General features: G+C 42.6%; 1 protein-coding gene across 8 annotated transcripts in view; it reads right to left on the bottom strand.

Annotated features, from left to right (window-relative positions):
* Positions 1–12,164: 12,164 nt before the first annotated feature.
* The window catches only part of TRAF3IP1 (TRAF3 interacting protein 1), a 91,312-nt gene continuing 83,746 nt past the window's right edge, over positions 12,165–19,730 (bottom strand). For 4 of the 8 annotated variants that reach the window (XM_043525705.1, XM_043525704.1, XM_043525702.1 and 1 more), the window contains one exon: positions 12,165–14,727. In XM_043525705.1, coding sequence (XP_043381640.1) covers positions 14,562–14,727 — 166 coding nt within the window. In that variant the 3' untranslated portion in view covers positions 12,165–14,561. The remainder of the gene's footprint in view (positions 14,728–19,730) is intronic. The other 4 variants (XM_043525701.1, XM_043525706.1, XM_043525708.1 and 1 more) reach the window with 2 other exon arrangements.

Below are 19,730 nucleotides of genomic sequence, written 5' to 3' on the forward strand. Positions count from 1 at the left end.
ACCATCTCCTCCACAAATTTATCGAGTTTAATCTTGAAGCCAGATAGGTCATTTGCCCCCACTGCTTCCCTTGGAAGGCTATTCCAGAACTTCACTCCTCTGATGGTTAGAAATCTCCGTCTAATTTCAAGTCTAAACTTCCTGATGGCCAGTTTATATCCATTTGTTCTTGTGTCCACATTGGTACTGAGCTTAAATAATTCCTCTCCCTCTCCGGTATTTATCCCTCTGATATATTTATAGAGAGCAATCATATCTCCCCTCAACCTTGTTTTGGTTTGGCTAAACAAGACAAGCTCCTTGAGTCTCCTTTCCTAAGACAGGTTTTCCATTCCTCAGATCATCCTAGTAGCCCTTCTCTGTACCTGTTCCAGTTTGAATTCATCCTTCTTAAACATGGGAGACCAGAACTGCACACAGTATTCCAGATGAGGTCTCACCAGTGCCTTGTATAACGGTACTAACACCTCATCTCTACTGGAAATACCTCGCCTGATGCATCCCAAGACCACATTAGCTTTTTTCACGGTCATATCACATTGGCGGCTCATAGTCATCCTATGATCAACCAATACTCCAAGGTCCTTCTCCTCCTTTGTTACTTCTAATTGATGTGTCCCCAGCTTATAACTAAAATTCTTGTTATTAATCCCTAAATGCATAACCTTACACTTCTCACTATTAAATTTCATCCTATTACTATTACTCCAGTTTACAAGGTCATCCAGATCTTCCTGTATGATATCCCGGTCTCTCTCTAAATTGGCAATACCTCCCAGCTTTGTATCATCTGCAAACTTTATTAGCACACTCCCACTTTTTGTGCCGAGGTCAGTAATAAAAAGATTAAATAAGATTGGTCCCAAAACCGATCCCTGAGGAACTCCACTGGTAACCTCCCTCCAGCCTGACAGTTCACCTTTCAGTATAACCCGCTGTAGTTTCCCTTTTAACCAATTCCTTATCCACCTTTCAATTTTCATTTTCATCCCCATCTTTTCCAATTTAACTAATAATTCCCCATGTTCACCATATCAGACGACTTACTGAAATCTAGGTAAATTAGATCCACTGCGTTTCCTTTGTCTAAAAAATCTGTTACTTTCTCAAAGAAGGAGATCAGATTGGTTTGGCACCTTTTGTAAAACCATGTTGTATTTTGTCCCATTTACCATTGACCTCAACGTCCTTAACTACTTTCTCCTTCAAATTTTTTTCCAAGACCTTGCATGCTACAGATGTCAAACTAACAGGCCTGTAGTTACCCGGATCACTTTTTTTTCCTTTCTTAAAAATAGGAACTATGTTAGCAATTCTCCAGTCATACGGTACAACCCCTGAGTTTACAGATTCATTAAAAATTCTTGCTAATGGGCTTGCAATTTCCTGTGCCAATTCCTTTAATATTCTTGGATGAAGATTATCTGGACCCCCCGATTTAGTCCCATTAAGCTGTTCGAGTTTCGCTTCTACCTCAGATATGATAATATCTACCTCCATATCCTCATTCCCATTTGTCATGCTACAATTATCCCTAAGATCCTCATTAGCCTTATTAAAGACTGAGGCAAAGTATTTGTTTAGATATTGGGCCATGCCTAGATTATCCTTAACCTCCACTCCATCCTCAGTGTTTAGCGGTCCCACTTCTTCTTTCTTTGTTTTCTTCTTATTTATATGGCTATAGAACCTTTTACTATTGGTTTTAATTCCCTTTGCAAGGTCCAATTCTACTTGACTTTTAGCCTCTCTCATTTTATCCCTACATGTTCTGACCTCAATAAGGTAGCTTTCCTTGCTGATCCCTCCCATCTTCCACTCCCTGTATGCTTTCTGCTTTTTCTTAATCACCTCTCTGAGATGCTTGCTCCTCCAGCTTGGTCTACAATGCCTGCTTATGTATTTTTTCCCCTTTCTTGGGAAGCAGGCTTCCGATAGCTTCTGCAGCTTTGACTTAAAAGTAATCCCAGGCTTCCTCTGCCTTTAGATCTATAAATTCTTCAGTCCAATCCACTTCGCTAACTAATTTCATTAATTTTTTTAAGTTAGCCCTTTTGAAATCAGAAACCCTAGTCCCAGATCTATTTTTGTTTATCCTTCCGTTCAGTTTGAACTGAATTAGCTTATGATCACTTGAACCAAGGTTGTCCCCTACAACCATTTCTTCTATGAGGTCCTCACTACTCACCAAAACCAAATCTAAAATGGCATCCCCTCTAGTCGGTTCAGCAACGACTTGATGAAGGAATCCATCAGCTATCGCATCTAGGAAAATCTGAGCCCTATTATTACTACTAGCACTCGTCTTCCAGTCTATATCTGGGAAGTTAAAGTCTCCCATGATCACGCAGTTTCCATTAGTATTTACTTCATTAAAAACATTAAAGAGGGCTTTATCCATATCCAAATTAGATCCCAGCGGTCTATAGCACACCCCAAGCACTATCACAGGGGAGGCTCTAGTAGTTTTCTTCCCCAAAGTGATTTTTGCCCAGACGGACTCTGTCTTATCCATTCCATCGCTTCTTATTTCTTTACATTCTACCTCATCCTTGATATACAATGCTACTCCACCACCTTTACCTTTATTTCTGTCTTTCCTAAACAACACATACCCTTCAATACCTGTACTCCAGTCATGACTGCTATTCCACCATGTTTCTGTTATCCCTATAATATCTGGTTTCACTTCCTGCACCAGTAGCTCTAGTTCCTCCCATTTTGTTACCTAGGCTCCTCGCATTGGTGTACAAACATCTTAATTTTTGCTGTTTGGCCTCGCTCACTTTCTTTACCCGATTAGGCACAGTCATTCTACAGCCAGTATGACCTATTGGACTGGTATCCACACTGCCCTTCCTCCTTATGTCCGTTCTCCTACCCACGGCTGTATCCTTTCTTACTTTGTTTTCTTCCCTCTCAATGCTAAAATCCGGCATGGAGATTACATGGACATCTCCCAACCATCTCCCCCAAATTCCTAGTTTAAAGCTCTCTTAATCAGTTGTGCCAGCCTCCATCCTAGAAGTCTATTTCCTTCCCTACTCAGATGAAGTCCATCCCAAGAGAACTGTCCTCTGTCCATGAATGCCTCCCAGTGGCCATACATCCCAAAGCCCTCCTTATAGCACCACTGCCTGAGCCATCTGTTGATAGTCATAATCTTGTCACACCTTTGTTGCCCTTCTCTAGGAACAGGCAGAATCCCACTAAAGATCACCTGAGCCTCGATTTCCTTAAGTGTGTTCCCCAGCCTGGCATAGTGTCCCTTGATACGTTCCAGCGAGAATCTATCAGTATCATTTGTTCCCACATGAAGGACAATCAGTGGATTCTTTCCCGCTCCCTTCAACCTCAGGTCCACATCCCGTATCTTAGCACCTGGAAGACAGCACACCCTTCTATTCTCTGGATCAGCTCTGGTTACAGGCCTGTCTATTCTTCTCAGTAAGGAGTCCCCAATCACATAGACCTGCCTTTTCCTGGTGACGGTGCGATTCTCCAGTCTATCCCCTGCTCCCTCTGGCTGCAAGTTCTTTCCATTCCTATTCTCCCTTGTAATCCTCTTCAATCCATCCTGTATCCAAGCAGACCTGAGAAAATGGATGATACGCACTGATCACTGCCAAATGGACTCAAAAGGAGCTGATGGACAGGCCTGATGTCTTCAGAGGAAAGATATAGAGTACGATGAGAGGAATATCTGCAGTTTCTGGGAGAATGTGTCTTATGTCCCCAAGAAGAAAAGCGTCTCCTTTTAGCTAGATAATATCTTCTAGCAGAGTCCTTCCTGTTACTAGACATGATGTCTCATACGGCTGTGGAGCATGAATATTCTAAGGACAATGCTCACCCAAAAACCAAGCCCTGAAGTGAAGCGGACATGGATTGGGGTGCTTGATCTTGCCTTTCAACTGGGTCAGGAGGGCAGGAAATGTTGGGAGGATGATTGGCACTCGAGATGATGTGTAGGAGGCTCAGAAACCAAAACTGTCTGGGCCAGTGTGGGGTGACCAGAATAACCCATAGCCTGTCCTGCCAGATTTTGCAAAGGACTTGTGGCAGGAGCAGTTGAGCTATGCATTCCCTAAACTAATGGTCTGGCCGAGGAAGAAGTAGAGCGTTGCCTTGGGGGTTGCGGCTTAGGCCTCCTCTGGAGCAGTACGTGCTGCGTTTCCTGTTTGTTTGAGAGGCGAACAGATCCCTGGTTGGGGTTCCCAATAGTGCAGAAATGTTGCACAATACTGAGTCATGGAGCTCCCACTTGTGGTCGACTCAAAAGTCTGCTGAGGGAGTCTCCAAGCATATTTTGTTTTCCTGGAAGGTAGACTGCAGGTAGGATTATTTGATTGCTGACACACCAGTTCCACAGCCTGACGGCTTCTGCACACAAGGGGACGGATCTCACTCCTCCCTGCTTGTTGATGTAGACGACAGTCAAAACATTGTCTGACATTATGAGGACATGGTGAGCGTGGCTGAATGGAAAAAACGACACACATGCCTTCTGGACTACTCGCAACTCCAGGCTATTGATGACGTGCACCCTGGACTCTCAAGAGGTCTAGGTACCTTGTGCTATGTCGCTGTTCACGTGGGCTCCCCAACCGAATAGGTATGCCTCTGTACTAATGGTCCTGTCTGGCGAGGAAGGGAGAACGCGGACTCGTATGCATACCTGGCGAGGATTCATCCACCACAGCAGGGAGGACACTACCTTGGTGGGAACTGTTACCATGAAATTCACAGGATAGCGGTTTGGAGAGTGTACCAACTCTAGCCACGTGTGAAGGAAACAAAGGTGGAGTCTTGTGAACAGGATGACGTAAGTGCATGATGCCATAGGACTTGAGAGACAGACATGTCTTGACTGGTACCCGGGGGTTGTCTGATGTGGATTAGGATATTGTTCATGGTCTGGAACCTGTCCTTGGGCAGGCTCAGGCTTCAGTCCCCCCTTCTGGGGTCTAGTAATTTTTGTTGTCAGAGGGAGGTCGCAGTGCAATAAAGTTTGAGAACCCCTGCCTTTGAGGAACTGGGGCCAAATGAACAGCATAATCACATTAAAAGCAAGGCCTCTGGCACGTTTCATACTGCAGCCAAAAATGCGAATGCAAACCTGGGATGCATAAATGGGGGAATCTTGAGTGGGAGTAGGGAGTTCATTGTACCTCTGCATTTGGCACTGGTGTGACCGCTGCTGGGGAATACTGTGTCCAGTTCTGGTGCCCACAATTCAGGAAGGACATTGATAAATTGGAGAGGGTTAAGAGAAGAGCCCCAGGAATGATTAGAGGACTAGAAAATATGCCTTATGGATTAGACTCAAAGAGCTCAATCTATTTAGTTTAACAAAGACACGGTTAAGAGGTGTTTTGATTCCAGTCTATAAGTATCTACATGGGGAACAAGTATTTAATAATGGGCTTTTCAGTCTAGCAGAGAAAGGTTTAACATGATCCAATGGCTTGAAGTTAAAGCTAGACAACTCCAGATTGCAAATGAGGAGTAAATTTTGTAACCGTGAGGGTAACTAACCCCTGGAATGATTTACCAAGGAGCGTGGTGGATTCTCCAGCACTGACCATTTTTAAAACAAGATTGGGTGTTTTTCTAAAAGCTCTGCTCTAGGAATTAGTCTGGGGAAGTTCTCTGCCCTGCATTGTACAGGAGGTCAGATGAGATGGTCACAGTGGTCCCTTGGAATCTAGCAGTTCTGCAAGGACTTGGTGCCAATTTCAGTGGCAGAGTTGTCAAACATTCTGTGGCAGCTGCTGCAGAGAGATTGTGCAGGCAGGATAGCCTTGCTCTGCTGACACATCGTCCTACTCTCCTCAATAATTGGTTACAACCTTGACTGTAAACAGGCTGGGATAGGGAGGGTTCCTTTTCCTGGGTATCCATGTGCTTAACACTAATCCTTCATTGGTGTCCCTGGGTGGTATTGCAATCCCAATAAACCACAACAGAATGGGAAATAGGGCACCACCTCAGCTTGGGGCTATAGCCTTCACTGCCTATATTTCCACACACATACAATGTCCTATATATTTCATATTTATTCATAAATGAGTGGATAACTGGACTATAAAAGCAAGCACCTGAGCATACAAATGATCTGCTAGAGGTGCCAACAAAAATCAAATCTTAACCCAGACCCAGCCACGCAACAACGTCAAGTCTGTAGACCATGGCCCAGCCTAAAATAATTCTAACCCTTACTGCCTTTGCTTGGCAAGTCATAATTTGGCTTGTTTGGGCTTTTTAAAGCATTTTTCTTCTGTGGTTGTCAGGTTCAATTCCAGACTGGTGTTTTTTCATCACTTTAAATTAAACTATAACTTTAATTATTTTAATTACATTGCTCACTGGAGAAGGAAATCGTTTCCTAATATTTTCTGGCACAATAAGGGAGACAGCATTTCTGAAATTGGCACCTGGTAGCCGCGTAGCCAACTAACTTTGATTGATGCATGTTTGGTTGTTCTCTGGCAGCCAGAGAAAATAGGGAAGAACTTCCCAATCCTGCTCCTCCTCCCTCCTTTAATTAGGTAGGAGTCTTGAAGGGCCTGATCCAAAGACCATAGACATCATAGAAAGACTCCCACTGAATTCAAGGGCTGTGGATCAGGCTTTAGGAGGATTTGCAGAAAATGATGGAGAATTAGGCCGATTACCATCAATGGAACCTAGGGGATTTAGGGGGTGATAATAGCAGTAAGGTGCCTAACACCCTTTGAAAGTCATTGGGTAAAGTGTTTAGGTGCCTAAGTGCTTTAGGAGGCAAAATACCATTTATTTTCAATTGGCTTTAGGAGTCTATAGCATTTAGGCACTTTTGAAAATTTACCTTTTGGGGTGTGGGCACCTAGCTCCCACAGGCCCTTTAAAAATCACAAGCTTCATCTTTTTGACATCCTCTGTCTACAGTAGGTAAAATATTGCTCCAAAGTTCTACAATTATACTGCGGTTTGAAATAATTTCTGGCATCCCCCGCCATTCAAAGTGCTGCATTACAAGGAGATTTGCTGCCAGGAGGTAGCCCCGAAGAAGAAGGCGGCAGTCTCTAGGTCCCCAAATTGCACCTCAAATCCAATTGAAAGCCAGAGCAGAGCACGACGCACAGGCGTAACGTGCTCCTCTCTGCTTAGTCCTGCTTACTCAGTAAATGTTCAGCACAAGCTGAAGTTTCCACATGGTCTTCAAATCGCCAATCCAATATCACTGACTGAAAGGCCTTGATGACAGTTACCAAGTCCAGCACCTGAAAGCAAAGGTCTCATCTGTCTATACAAAGGATACGCCATCTGCAGGGCCCCATGTATCCCATAGTTCTGCTGTAAGCGATATGCTATGGCTTGCACTGTTGTGCTCCAGAATAAAGAAGGGTAGTCCCATGGAAATAGATGCAGTGTTGATTTCCTGAATCCGCAAACAGCCTGAGATGATGGCTCAGAGAGATGAACTCCACCATTCATCTCCAAGGCACCATCTAAAGGAACGGGTTCAGAGCAGCTCGTTTTAGCAGCAGCGCTCAACTAAAGCACTGATTCCATCATCCCTAGCTGCCTCCAAACCCTTTGTTCTACACAAATGCCAGATTAGGGCCAAATTAAAATCAGCTCTGCCCATCAGAGAGCTGCGAAGCAGGGTAGGCCAAGAATTCTGGGAGTGGGTTTTAAAGGTGGGGCCTGCCCCCAAGATCACCCAACGCTGTGGTGTTGTCGATTTTGTTGTTTAGCAGAACAGGAAACCCATTGTCAGGTAATCTCCTATGGATGGAAGAAAGAAGTGTGATCCTGTGGTTAAACTACAAGAGAGAGGAGCCAACCGCTGGTATTTTTCAATGGGATTTGGGCTCCTAAATTTGGGTTCTTCATCCGGCTGTTACTCCTGATTTCGTGTAGGACACTGAGCAAGTCACTTAACCTTCATGCCTCAGCTTCCTCCTCTGGCGGATGGGGAATAGTACTCAGCATACTTCACACCCCGGGCGTGGTAAGGCTGAAATGTTTGACATACAGATTGAGGTCCCCAACTGGAAGGTGCGAGCCAAGTACAAAGTATCATTGTAACAGGGGTTGGTCCACTGCCCTTCTAACAGCTGTACATTTCAGTTCTAGAAATATTCAGAACTCCTAAAGGCTGGGTTGGCAGCACACCCTCCCCAATTGCACAAGTTACAAGAATTTGATGCAGTTTATGAAAAGCAAACAAACGCTTCCCAGAACCGTCGGGCTCTGTTAGTTCCAAAAGGGCCTGCCAATTCAAGGTTTTCAAACCTCAAACCACCAAGCTGGTGAATTTCCCTTGTTAAAGAACCACCCACCTGTTAAAATCCAAGCTGCTAGCTACATGGACTAAGTGTTGCGTGACATATCTAAAATACACCCCTCCATTTGCACAGGGGTGATCTTTCCCTTTCATGCATTTCGGCTTTGTTTGTTTGAAAGGCGGTGTCCAGACTATGGTTTTAAATTCATAAAACCTTGGCTCCAAACCACTATTTTGTTCCCTCCCTGGAAAGGAACCAAATGAATACTGGTGCTAGGATTTACTATGCTTGATATCTAACTCTGATCCTTTTGATTAGAAGTACATTTGATGCAATGGCCAAGGAACGGAAATATTGGGAAATCACATTAGTGTGGTTATGAATTTGTATTGCGGTAGTGCTCAGGCTCCCAGCCAAGGACCACGACCTCGTTGAGCTAGGTGCTGTACAAACATAGACTAGAGACTGGCTCCCTCCTGCTGCCCAGATAAGCTCACTGGAATAATCTTGGACGTTAAAAGGCTAATGTGGAAGATCAGGAGGTCTGGGGAAAACACTGGCAAAGAAAAGATCTGAATGGTAAAGCCCTCGAAGGGTGGGAGAATTCTGAGAAGCAGGCCCCTTGCTGATGCCCAAAGACTCACCCAACTTCATCAACCTACATGTTAATCAGGACACAGAATTCCAGAGCCATAAGATACCCTAGCACAAGCCCCATTATGGGGGAAGACGTCTGGTTTCTAAGACTGCTCAGATCAACAGAGTAAGTGAGGGACAGCAAGGTAATTCACACACTTTGTTCTGGACGGGTAGAACAAATGAACATGTCCGCATTTCCATCTCTCTTGGTACTCATGTGGCCGCCATTACAAGGGAAGGCATGGCTATTATCCCTATTGCAGAGATGGGAAACTGAGGCATAGAGACACTAAATAAAAGACCTGCATTACAGCTGGATCTGGCCTGGGTCAGATAACTCGGGCTCAGGGTTCTAAAATTGCAGTGTGGACATTCAGGCTAGAGCCCAGGCTCTAAGACCCTCCCCCCAGGGAGGTGGGTCACCAAGCCCAGATTCCAACCTGACCCCGATTATCTATGCTGCTATTTTTAGCCCTGCAGCTCGAGCCCTGTGTGCCCAAGTCAGCTGACCCAGGATGACTCGGTGGGTTTTTTATAGTAGTGCAGACAGACCTTAAGGGACTTTCCCTGAATCACCTTGGAAGTCTGTGGCAAAGCCAGGAATTGAACCTGGGACTCCCAAATTCAAGACTAATACTTAAACCACTGGACCATCCTTTCTATTTGAAGGCCCAACTGCTCTGAAATGGGCCTGTTGCCATGGGGCAGAGCAGGCGGCATGTGGCAGTGGAGGCCCTGCAGAGGCATTGTCAGGAAGTAGGATAGTTTAGGAACTGCAAAACGTTCCAACTTGGAAGTGCGTTATTCCCCTTTATGTACACGGACACCTTCTATGGACAGAACCATCACTCTGCAACACAACTGCACTGGTTTAAAGGACTGAATTTAAAAGCTGGCCTAACAAGCATATTTATTTATTTGCAATAAATATGGCTGTGAAAAATCACTTGACGCTCAGTGCCTCTGGCAGGACCTGCAAGCTCCATGCCTATTTCAATGGAAGATGCGCACGCCATTCACCCATGGTTCCCTTGGAAAGCATTAAAGGGTTGACTTAGTGGCAGATCCTCAGTTGGTGTAAACTGGCATTGCTCCAATGGAGTGACGCTATTTACATCAGTGAAGCCAATGGAACACTGTCTATTTACATCAGGGGAAGGTTTGGCCCTGCTTGCCTAGTGGACGTCAGATGATGCCCTAACACACCTCTGGCCAAGTCCGCCGCCTTTGCAGTCACAGCTTGCAACACAGAGGATTCGCCCCACCATTGAAACAAAGCTCAAACTGATACTTAATGGCAGAGTTGACAACGTAGGACCAACTGCTACAAGCCCGAGGGTCCTTTCTGTCCTGGGCACTGTAGCATCGGGAATTAGACTCTACCGTGATGAAAGCCATACAAACACATATAGATTGAATCCACAGTATGGCAGCCCCAGCCTGTCATTCTGCTATTTTCAGCTTAACTAATCATAGCATCCACCACCAGACTCTTGTGGGGCTGGTACAATATTTCTGGTGAACCTTGCTAGAGGCTTCCAGCATCATAGGATAGTGCTCGCACCCAGCCAACGAGAGAATGCAGGGGAAGAGGCACTGTCTATAGAAAGGGCTGGTTCCACGTACCGATTAACCACACCCCTTGAGGGTTTTCCTGTCCAGGCAGCAGAGAAAGGTCAGATGCTCCATAATTAGGATCCTCCTGTACGGAGTTAATGTTTTCATTGTCTTCCTCAGGGCTGCATGCTCAGTCTTAGAGGAGTCATCCGAATTCTGGTTTCTCTCCTGGCCCCCACCAGGCATTGCACAATGCTGTATCAATATGCAGGGTGGAAGGGCTGAAGCTGCCTCGGCAGGCTCCATCAAAGGCTGTGTCATGTCTACTAACATAACACCTGCCAGAGGCATTGCTAACAGGACCGGCTCTGTGCAGACCCCCGGTACTCCAGAGCCATGGATTTCACACTTGAAGGCAGAATTGGCTCTAGCACCTCAGGCTTGTTGACTGACCCAAGAGATGGTGATTCAGGAGGTGGAGACAAGGCTTGACAGCCTGAGGGCAGTGACAGTCAGCCGGGCCTGAGCAGTTTTGGAAGGGAACAGGACAGCCGGGAACAACTCTCTGCCAGCAGAGCTCCACCGGGAGCCTAACTGCTCTAAAGTAGAGAATAGAGAGACTGGGAGGCGAATGAATTGTACTGAGGTGCTCCACAGTGGTCTGAAAAGAACCTACTCGCTGACAGCGGAACGTAAACTCGCTAGGCACCTCGGCAAAGGTGGTGCAATGCCCTCAGGTAGCGCCACCGACTCTGAGCTTGGGGAGTTCTTTCCAGGCACTCTGACCCATCGGTGGGATCTGCATGTCATGACACAACTCTTACACCCAAGACAAAAGAAATAGTAGCCTATCTTCCCTTGCATAAATATTAGCACACAGGACGATACAGGCATATGATAGTCATATGGAACCCCAGTTTTACCCTCAGTAGCATTCCTTCCTTACTGGACTTTATCCAAATGGTGAATCAGGCATTATTGCATCAACTTGTGTGTTAGCAATAATTCAAACACAGAGAGCATTGGGTCATGTGTTGTAAAGAACAGAGCTTCTAATACTCTTTTTATACCTTCAGAATTGCCCCATTTCATTTCCACTCCCACAAAAGGCCCACATCACTGCAGCCTGTTATTATGGTAATGGAGGCTTGGAGAGAGGCCTAAAGGCAGGACACTTTTGTTCTATCTGGGTTAGGGAATGAGTCATTCTATTTCCCCTGGGGCTAAGAAAGTGGCCTCTGTAGTGGTCCCAACTCCAGAAGCTTCAGTCCCAAACTCAGATGCCTGCATGGAACAACTGTCACCAGACCCATCAGCTACTTAAAATATATATATTTTAATAAAATATCCATATTTATCATATATAATGCTTTCAGACGTCATTACTGACTTTAGCGTTTATAGACATACCTATGCTAACTTTGATCTAACTAGCTCAGACAACAATAGCAATGAAGCAGAGGTGACAACATGGGCTAGCTGCTCCAATACATCCGCAGGGCCACCCAGCCCACGCTGCTGCAGCTTCCCTGCTGCTGTTACTCGGAGTGCACAGATGAAAGGTAGCTTGGGTGTGTTTATACGTGCTGCGGTCACACCTCTGCTGCGTGGACGTTTACTGAAAAGTCCTCTCAGGGGCTCAGCGCGGAGGCAGTGTTAACACACAAATAAGAATTTACAACACACTTTTTCCAAACAAGTGGATTTAAAAAAATCCAGTCACTTATATTTCCAAAAAGGTAATTCAATTACTATTTTAAACGTGAACTTCACAATCCGAACACTCCACCTCATAAAAAATAGGTGATCATTTTTAATGATTTTTATATAAAAGAAAAATAATTTTATGATACAATTTGATATTCTACTTTGTACAAATTTTTGCTCACACACAGTATATTTGTTAAGTTTTTCTACACAAACAGTCTTAGTCGTATTTACAGATTTATGGAAGGCTTACATAGGACCCTGAAGATCAACAGAACTTCTGATGGTGTATCATGTTGAGAGTGTATAATTAAGACTAACTTCCCAGTGCCAATCAACACAGGTGGCTTAGTTCTAGCATAAACAAAGACTTGTACCTAATCTTTTAGCTTAACATTTTTGACCGATTACAAAGAAAGGCCTTAACTCCAATGTATCAGAGGTCTTGGTAGTTTTTTCATAGAGCCTTTCCAAGGAAAGCAACATGGCATCCTACTCAAAGGGATTATTTTGCTTATTCCACAAACACATTTGAAGTGATATTTGTAATATTCCTTAAAGAACAAATATTCTGCTCAGAAAACTGAACTGTGCTAAGATGTCATCCCAAAACTCTCATTAGTGATGAACCTATCTAGAAAAAATGAGTAAAGAATCAATCATTTAAAGCCAGCAAGTGCATGCTCTCACAGTATAAACCTTGTTCTACAATTTAGACTGATCAGTTCAATTACAGCCTAGTCCAGAGCTAACTGAAATACTGCATTGAACCAGTTTTAAGTCCCCAATGCTTCTTTAAAATTCCTATCAACAGTGACATACCAAGGTTGAAAATGGAGATTCATCCATTCATCTCTCTCCTATAAAGAGCATCTAAAATGTCACATTTTGTAGCTTTTGAGAAAGGTGTCTGAAAAGGTCAAGCCGCCACAGAGTGCATGTTTGCTAACAAACAGACCAATGTTTTCTAGTTAACACGCAATACAAAAATGGAACCGAAGAGGTACTTGTACATTATAAAACCTTGAAAGAATGGCCTACACTTTGCAGGAAGCTAGAATTCTCTGAGTTTCACATTAAGTTTAGCTCAACGTACTTGTAACAGAGGTCTGATCAGGCCTAATTTTTAAGCAGAACCCAAGCCCATGAGGGTTGATTTGTTTTCCAACCTGACCCCACTCCAGCTCTTGCCCCCGCACCTGAGTAGCCACTGCCGCCTCCTGCCTCTGGGGTCGGCACGGCTCTTCCTGCTTAGGGTTAGTGCAACAGCGGCGGCATGCCCTGCTCATGCCATCCGCTGACCCTGCTGCTGCGTGCACCTGTGGAACAAGAGGTCCTGCCACTCCTCAGCAGGCACACTCATTCTGGACCGCATCAAGGTGGTGGCGGCCAGCAAGAGAGGGTACGTAGCCAACACTGCACCCATGAGCAGGAGTGGCGGAGAGCAGACCTGACCCTGGAACAGTCTGGTTGTTTTCCCACCCAACCAGGACCTGACATTTGTAGTTGGGTCCTGACCAGGTTGCAGGGCACTAATTTGTGCCACATTTGAATATGCTTTTCAAATTCATCAACATGCAAGGCTGGACCCTTACACAGTACGCTGGAGAGGTCAGCAGGAAAACACGGCAGCAGTTAACTAAAATCATTGGAATTATTCATGTACAAAAAACATATATGAACATGCATTTGAGAGGAAATTGGTACTTCAGTGAAACCTTTCCAAATGAATGTATGCAATAAAAATGGAATTAACACCTGTACATATAAAATACTTTAGATCCCTTCCATGGTAATGCTTGTACTAAATTTTATAGGCCCCCTAATAAAATTCCTTGAGAGCTATGGAAATATGACATCACCCTTGTGACGATATAAGGAGCCATATTATAAACATGGTTTTTTTTCAGGACTTGTAAATCATGGAAGGTATTGCAGACCATTCTGATCTGTAGGGATTTCAGAACTTTCTGCAAAAAAGGTACTTAATACCATTTTTCATGACATCAGGATAGCCCACTATTGCCCAAAAGTAACCAAAATGGGTACTCAGTAGGAAAAAAGGGGCAAGTTTGAATAGCAGACAGTTATAAAAAGGGGTCAGGGAGGGCAAGTGGGTTATAAATAGCACATAACTGTATCATAGCAGCCTATGTCTAAAGACACTTAAAAGAGATACTTTAAAAGCTCTAGAAGATATCTGAATTCATGTAATTTGACGTGGATAATACCAACCTCACAAGTAAATTGAATGTAACGTGTATAAACTAATATGAAATATTATAGGTCATTGTTCTTAGGCGCTTTATTTGTACACAGTTTCTCTTCATTCTTTTCCCTTTTCTGTCTTTATTTGGTAAGAATAGAAGTTCATCCTTCTTTTCACCTTCTCGTAGATAAGTTAATGTTAAGAACCATCTTCTGGATTTTTTCTTCCTTCTTTAAAATATTAGCCTTTACAGCACAAATCTTGTCTTGCTGGTCTCTAATCAACTGTTCCAACTCAGCCAGCTCTGCTTTTAAGGGCTCCACAGCGCTGTCTGTGATGCTGAAAGAGACAAGAAGCACACTACATTTTAGGGGATCACTACATCGTTTTGCATCATTTACGCCTCTGAGACAGTACATGAAATACTTGGAATTTGCAAAGAATTGTTAAATCAAACCCACCCTACCTGAAACAGACAGAATTAGTGAGACAGCTGAAGGGGAAATGAACACAGACAGAGAAGTAGATTGTCCAAGAGCTACCCTGATGTTTTACCACACAATTCATGGGCTAATGGTGGTTTCACAGCTAAAACTGCTCTCCTGCTAACCTTTGTTTACTTTATGGTTCTTTCATCCTCCCAGCCCACCCTACCCTGTTTGTCTATTTCATCACCTCTTGCATCCTGTCTGACATGTAGACAGAGAACTCTCTGGGATTGGGATTGTGGTGCCTTGCGCAAGGGAGCTCCTATCCTCGGCTGGGGTTCCTAGGCACTACCACAATACAAATAATGCATAATGATCACCCCCCACACAACGAACTTCTCAGGGGGAGAAGCCGGCTTGCACAGACAAGGAGGTGGGGAGGTTGAAGCTATGCCAGAGGCTAAGACACAGTTCAGTGACAGGAAAGGAAAGTTCTCCTGGCAAGGACTGAGAGTCTTTCCACTGGCAGCTAACCTTGGAAAGGAAAGAATTCAGGCAGTTGGGGACCACATGGCCTCTTTGTAACCTCAGCCCTGAACGTTCAGTGCTACAAGGGGTCACTTGCACAGCTCCAGACCCATTTCCGAGAAGGCTCCTGAAGTTCAGTGGCACCAGATCACACATACCATAAATAGGAATATGCTGCCATGAAGCTCAAAGAATTGTAAACTATTAGTTGCAAACCCAGGCAGCGATTGCACATTGCAAAGGGACTTCTCTATTAATAAACTAACTCATGAGTAAGGATGGGTTTTGTTTGTTTATATGAATTGAGATGTTTTATTTTAAAACAAATATGCACCCTTCCTAAATGCTTGACTTAAGGTCCTACAGTTAGGGCAGTGCTGGACTGAAGTGCCCTGTAGCAGTTCACAATTACACACACGCTCCCTAGAGTCGTCATTTAGAAGTCCATATTTCATAACCTTTTAATTCTCCTTCCCTTCCACAAATCACAAAAAATTATCAATGAAAACTGAACTTGGATTTCCCCAGTGGGACCCATTAATTATCTTCCACAGAAGTAAAGAAAACAACACTGTACATCCAAGTTATACTACATATGGGAAACATTGTCTTCTTCATGTCGGATACAGAGTAATTTTTTCCTGAAAGATGTGAACTGCCATAAAGTTGATGATGATCTTATTAGGATTTCACAATGAATCTGGCAAAGAATGTATTGTTGCAGAGTTTTCGATTTTTTATTTCTTCTTTATGTGAAAACTGAATGGCTATTACAAGGAGATGTTAGTCTCTCCATTGTTAAAGTAGAAGCCAGCAGGGTGGATTGATTTAAACATAAGCAATTTAAGTCACAAATTTTAATTATGATTTAAATCAGCAAGCAGAAAACTTTGATTAAAATCTTCAGTTTTAATTGTGTTTTGCATTTGTGCTTTTTATTTATTTTCCTAAAGAAAAAAGCATTCTCATTAGCTGATAACCATTAAAACATGATGATTTACAACTAAATATAACCTATACACTAAATTCGGTGCTTCTTTTTGTTAACCAGGAATCCTCCAGTATATGCATACTATATTATATTTAAGCAATTTTTCAGCTTAATTTACATTTATTCAAATTCCTAATTTCTACATTTTTATTACGCTAGGAAATGGGTAATGATGCATTTCTTATTTACTAGAAGAGTAATGTTTTACTTGTGATTTCTGTCAAGCTGTATTAGGATGGAAATTCAAATTCAATTTAAAATGCACAAAAACAGCATTATATATATGAATAAAGCTATTTTAAATGTACTGAATACATAAGAAAAAAGTTTATCAAAAAGTTTATCACATCATGTTTTGTATTTAAAACCAATGGGTTTTAAACAAAGAAAGTATTATCTGTAGTTAGCGAAGTGAGCTGATTGTTTCTAGTCACCATATGAACCAGTCATTGAATGGAGCTAGCTGAATAAAGGGAAATTAAGAAATTTTTCTCCCTTCACCTGCAGAAGAGGCTACCACTGTCAAAAGCTGGTTTAGCATTTATACATACTCTGGTTCCAGATGCTTAGCCAGTAACTCAAATCACTAAAACTGGTGGAACTTTCTTTAAAACATGCACTATTTAGTATTTTTTTAAAATTTAAATGATTTTAATAGATGACAATAAAGTTTAGGCCTTAACATAGGTAGACATTTTCTAATTTAATTTTGAACAGGTTTATGTTTTAAGTAGGGCTGTCAAGCAATTTAAAAAATCACGCGATTAAGCGTGCTGTTAAATAATAGAATACCATTTATTTAAATATTTTTGGATGTTTTCTACATTTTCAAATATATTGATTTCAATTACAACACAGAATACAAAGAGTACAGTGCTCACTTTATATTTATTTTTGATTATAAATATTTGCACTGTAAAAAACAAAATAAATAGTATATTTCAATTCACCTAATATAAGTACTGCAGTGCAATCTCTATCATGAAAGTTGAACTTACAAACAGGGCTTTGGAGCGGAGCCTGGAGCTGGACCATGGAGCAGCTCCGGAGCAGCGGAGCTGCAGGTTTTTGCCTGGAGCTGGAGAGGAGCTGGAGCACAGCTCCAAAGCCCCACTTACAAATGTAGAATTATGTACAAAAAAAACCTGCATTCAAAAATAAAACAATGTAAAACTTTAGAGCCTACAAGTCCACTTGGTCCTACTTCAGCCAATCGCTCAGACAAATAAGGTTGGTTACATTTGCAGCAGATAATGCTGTCCACTTCTTGTTTACAACATCACCTGAAAGTGAGAACAGGCATTCGCATGGCACCGTTGTAACCAGCGTCGCAAGATATTTATGTGCCTGATGCACTAAAGATTCATATGTCCCTTCATCCTTCAACCACCATTCCAGAGGACATGTGTCCATGCTGATGACGGGTTCTGCTCGATAACAATCCAAAGCAGTGTGGACTGACCCATGTTCATTTTCATCATCTGAGTCAGATGCCACCAGCAGAAGGTTGATTTTCTTTTTTGGTTGTTCGGGTTCTGTAGTTTCCACATCGAAATGTTGCTCTTTTAAGACATCTGAAAGCAAGCTCCACACCTCATCCCTCTCCGATTTTGGAAGGCACTTCAGATTCTTAAACCTTGGGTCAAGTGCCATAGCTATTTTTAGAAAGCTCACATTGGTGCCTTCTTTGCGTTTTGTCAAATCTGTAGTGACAGTGTTCGTAAATCAGGTGGGTCATCCTCCGAGGCTGCTATAACATATATGGCAGAATGCAGGTAAAACAGAGCAGGAGGCATACAACTCTCCCACAAGGAGTTCAGTCACAAATTTAATTACCTCACTAGTTTTTTAACAATCATCGTCAGCATGGAAGCATGTCCTCCGGAATGGTGACTGAAGCATGAAGGGGCACATGAATATCTGGCACGTAAATACCTTGCAATGCCGGCTACAAAAGTGCAATGTAAATGTTTGTTCTCACTTTCAGGTGACATTGTAAATAAGAAGCAGGCAGCAGTTATCGTCCATAAATGTAAACAAACTTGTTTCTCCTAGCGACTGGCTGAACAAGAAGTAGGACTGAGTGGACTTGTAGGCTCTAAAGTTCTACATTGTTTTGTTTTTGAGCGCAGTTATGTTTAAAAAAAAATCTACATTTGTAAGTTACACTTTCACAATAGAGATTGCACTACAGTACTTGTATGAAGTGAATTGAATAATACTATTTATTTTATCATTTTTACAGTGCAAATATTTGTAATAAAAACTAATATAAAATGAGCATGTACACTTTGTATTCTGTGTTGTAATAGAAATCATTATATTTGAAAATGTAGAAAAAATCCAAAAATATTTAATAAATTTCAATTGGTAATCTATTAACAGTGTGATTAATCGCGATTAAATTTTTTTAATCGCAGTTAATTTTTTTGAGTTAATCGCGTGCGTTAACTGTGATTAATAGACAGCCCTAGTTTTAACAATATACACCTGTATTTAATTTAAATTTAAAATTTACTTTTGTTAAAATCATTGATTTTTATTGATCCTGAAAACAAGCTTTTCATCATAATGCCCAGTTTGGACACAAATCCACTGAAACAAAATCAATCCACCCAAAATGTAAAAGGCATAATCTTGTCCAGAGTATAATTTGTCTGGAAAGTTAAGAGGCATATAAGAGACCAGCGAGGCATGTACAGTGTACAGCTGTCCTGTGAGAGCACAATGAAGGCAGATGAGAGGCATGGCATGAGCAATATTCTTCCACTAGCTAAGCACAGACTTGGGGAGTCCTGAGCCCCGAGTTCCATTGCTAGCTCTAACACTGTATGTAAATTGGAGAGAGTCACTTAACCTCTGGGCCTCAGTTTCTCGATCCTTAAAATATAGTTAATACCATTTCCCTACTCTTTACGGGAGCGTTGTGTGATGTTGAAAAGTGTGCTGAGATTCTTGGATAGTAGGTGCTATGTAAATGCAAGATACTAACATCATTATACTTTGCATACAAACCAAAGCCCTAACTTATTCCCATCTCAACCATTAAACGCCTATGCCAGATGTTAGAAATGTATAGTTTTAACCCTCTACTACATAGTGTGATGGGGGCTTCTTGCACTCCAGAACATCCTAAAAATCAAGCCTTCCACTTAGGCTACATATATAGTGTCATGTAGCCTAACATGCATGTCCTGAAGGCAGCAGCTGTAGATAAAACAGTGCAAGCACAAGGGTTTAAAATGTCCCCAGCTATCCAGGTTTATGGCGATACCAGGAAGATACATATCTGTTACTTGACTTAAACCATATCAAGGACAAGTAGCAATGGGCTTCATCTGCGGCAAGGGAGATTTAGATTAGATATTCGAGAAAAACTTCCTATCTAAAAGGGG

Source organism: Chelonia mydas, chromosome 11 (genome assembly GCF_015237465.2).
Source record: "Chelonia mydas isolate rCheMyd1 chromosome 11, rCheMyd1.pri.v2, whole genome shotgun sequence".
In the NCBI taxonomy this organism is placed as follows: domain Eukaryota; kingdom Metazoa; phylum Chordata; order Testudines; family Cheloniidae; genus Chelonia; species Chelonia mydas.